Genomic DNA, 2016 nt, shown 5'->3' with positions numbered 1-2016 from the left:
AACCAAGAGGCATCATTTAAGGGAACTCCCTACAGCAGGGGGATAGGGAAGGGGCAAAAAAAAGTTTTACTTTAATGTCATTTTACTTCCTGAGACACAACAGGAAGTCAGAAGAAATCTCTCCATAGTGAAATTCCTGCTTAGACATTCCCCTCCCATTGAAAGATTTCCCCTTGTGAGTCAAAGTATCGATTTCTCTCTTTCTTCATCTGTGATAGAGAAAGCCCAAAAAGGGAAAGACTACTGCTGGGCTTTTTGTTCTTTTAAAAGTTCAAAAGGCTCTGCAAAACCAGTGTCATGGGTGCACCCTGTACAAAATGTTTTTTTTTGCAAAATAAAGATTTTCTATCACTAATAACAAAAATGAATAATGATCAATTTTAAAAGCTTGTAAACCCTGAAAGAAAAAAAATAATTGCTCCTGCAAATCAGAATTTAATAAGTTAAGACGGCTGATGTTATTTTACAACGAACTCACAAGGCACAAAAATAGGATTTATTTTTGGAAAAAATTGAAATAAGACGATTAGTGGCTAATGGCCGGCTGTCAAAGGGTAAGTGTTGATTGAATCAGACGCATTTATGTTTATTCTGCTGTAACTTGTTCCAAAAATATATGATCTCCCCCGGCCTCAGTTCGTGGGAGGTAACAATCTGGTTGTATTCACAGTCTGTGTAGAAAACTCTCCAGGCGTTGAAGTCATTGGGCTTTGGTGGGGCCACCGGCAGTACCCCCAACTTGTCCAGACAAAGGCCAACGAAGACGTCCTCGAGACGGATCCATTTAACGGTCGGGGAGACTTGGACGATCTTAGGCGCCAGGTTGGCAGAGAACACATAGCCGGTCCCGGAGCAAAACAATGGATATCCCTTCTCCGGGTATTCTGCGGGGGGAACATACCACTTGCTATCCAGGTTCCGAATAGGCGTAGCGTTGGTCATCAGATATCCAGTAAAATAGTTCGGTCGTGGAGGCTCCTCTGGTTTCAGGAGACGGGAGATTAAATACTCGCTGTTGACGAACATGTCGCTGTCCGTTTTCATGACGTATGAGGCCTCCGGGCAATGCGTGGAAATCCAGCTTAAGCCCATCATGACCTTTACGGTCAGGTTATAGTAGGTGTCCAAATAATCCTGCTGAATGATGTCATGGAACATCTGGCTTTCTTCTAAGAGAGACCTCCGAGCATCGTCATTCCACCCAACGTCCTTGCCTATAAAAAACAGCCGCAGTATCCTGACTCCAGGTAGGAAGTCCTCCTTCCCCCACGTCTGCCGGATGGCCTGCCGAGCTTCCTTCTGCCATCTTTCCGCGGCAATGAGTAGAATAAGGAACGGAGCGCCGTCTTTACATTTATCGGGCTCGTTGATGAGGTAGTCATAGATATGAAGTGTTTTCGGAGCATCTTTGCTCGTATTTGTCTCCAGAAGAGCATTTGGAAACAAAACATGTTCCTTATCAAGGGAGGCTTCATTCTTCTTCTCTGACTTGATGGCTTCAAACTCAGTAGACAGTTCGGGCACGGCGTTCCCTATGCGTACGGCGGTAACCACCAGTTGCCCAGGGAGCCACCTAAAATTACTGAAGAGGAGCACCATCAACGTGAAAAGAATCAAGACCAGAAACAAGATGCGGATGATGCTCCATTTAGTGCTGGAAGAACAGCTGAGCCGCGTCAAGGAGAGCATGATGGATCGTTCACAAGTGCTTCATGGTTTTAGGCATTTTCAGCTCAATGGTGGTTTGCGTCCTTTCAGCATCTTCACCTCTTAGAGCGGCTGTTCTGAAAAACACATCAAACAAAAAGAGGAAAATGTCAAATTTATGTAAAATACCTAATAACCCACCAACACCACATACAGTGCCATCTCTATGCCGATGACACTCAAATCTATCTTTCCACTCCACAACTCCCCCCCTTGCGTGTCACTAATCTACTAACTGACATATCCGTCTGGATGTCGCAACATTTCTTAAAACTCAATCTTTCAAAAACTGAGCTCATCATATTTCCT

At 44.3% G+C, this 2016-nt stretch overlaps 1 protein-coding gene across 1 annotated transcript; it reads right to left on the bottom strand.

Annotated features, from left to right (window-relative positions):
* Positions 1–567: 567 nt before the first annotated feature.
* Positions 568–1689, bottom strand: LOC108798665 (beta-1,3-galactosyltransferase 2-like). Its single transcript, XM_018570442.1, has one exon. It carries the CDS (start codon positions 1687–1689, stop codon positions 571–573), a length of 1119 nt encoding a protein of 372 aa, XP_018425944.1. The 3' UTR covers positions 568–570.
* Between the last annotated feature and the right edge of the window lie 327 nt (positions 1690–2016).

The sequence above is a fragment of the Nanorana parkeri genome, unplaced genomic scaffold (genome assembly GCF_000935625.1).
Source record: "Nanorana parkeri isolate BGI_ZX_2015 unplaced genomic scaffold, ASM93562v1 scaffold1533, whole genome shotgun sequence".
In the NCBI taxonomy this organism is placed as follows: Eukaryota; Metazoa; Chordata; class Amphibia; order Anura; family Dicroglossidae; genus Nanorana; species Nanorana parkeri.
Note: the sequence above shows the minus strand (reverse complement) of the source record. Positions and strands in the feature narration are given on the sequence as shown.

Excerpts from the sequence above, each read along its gene's own strand:
- LOC108798665 (XM_018570442.1), bottom strand. The coding sequence starts at position 1,689 with ATGCTCTCCTTGACGCGGCTCAGCTGTTCTTCCAGCACTAAATGGAGC.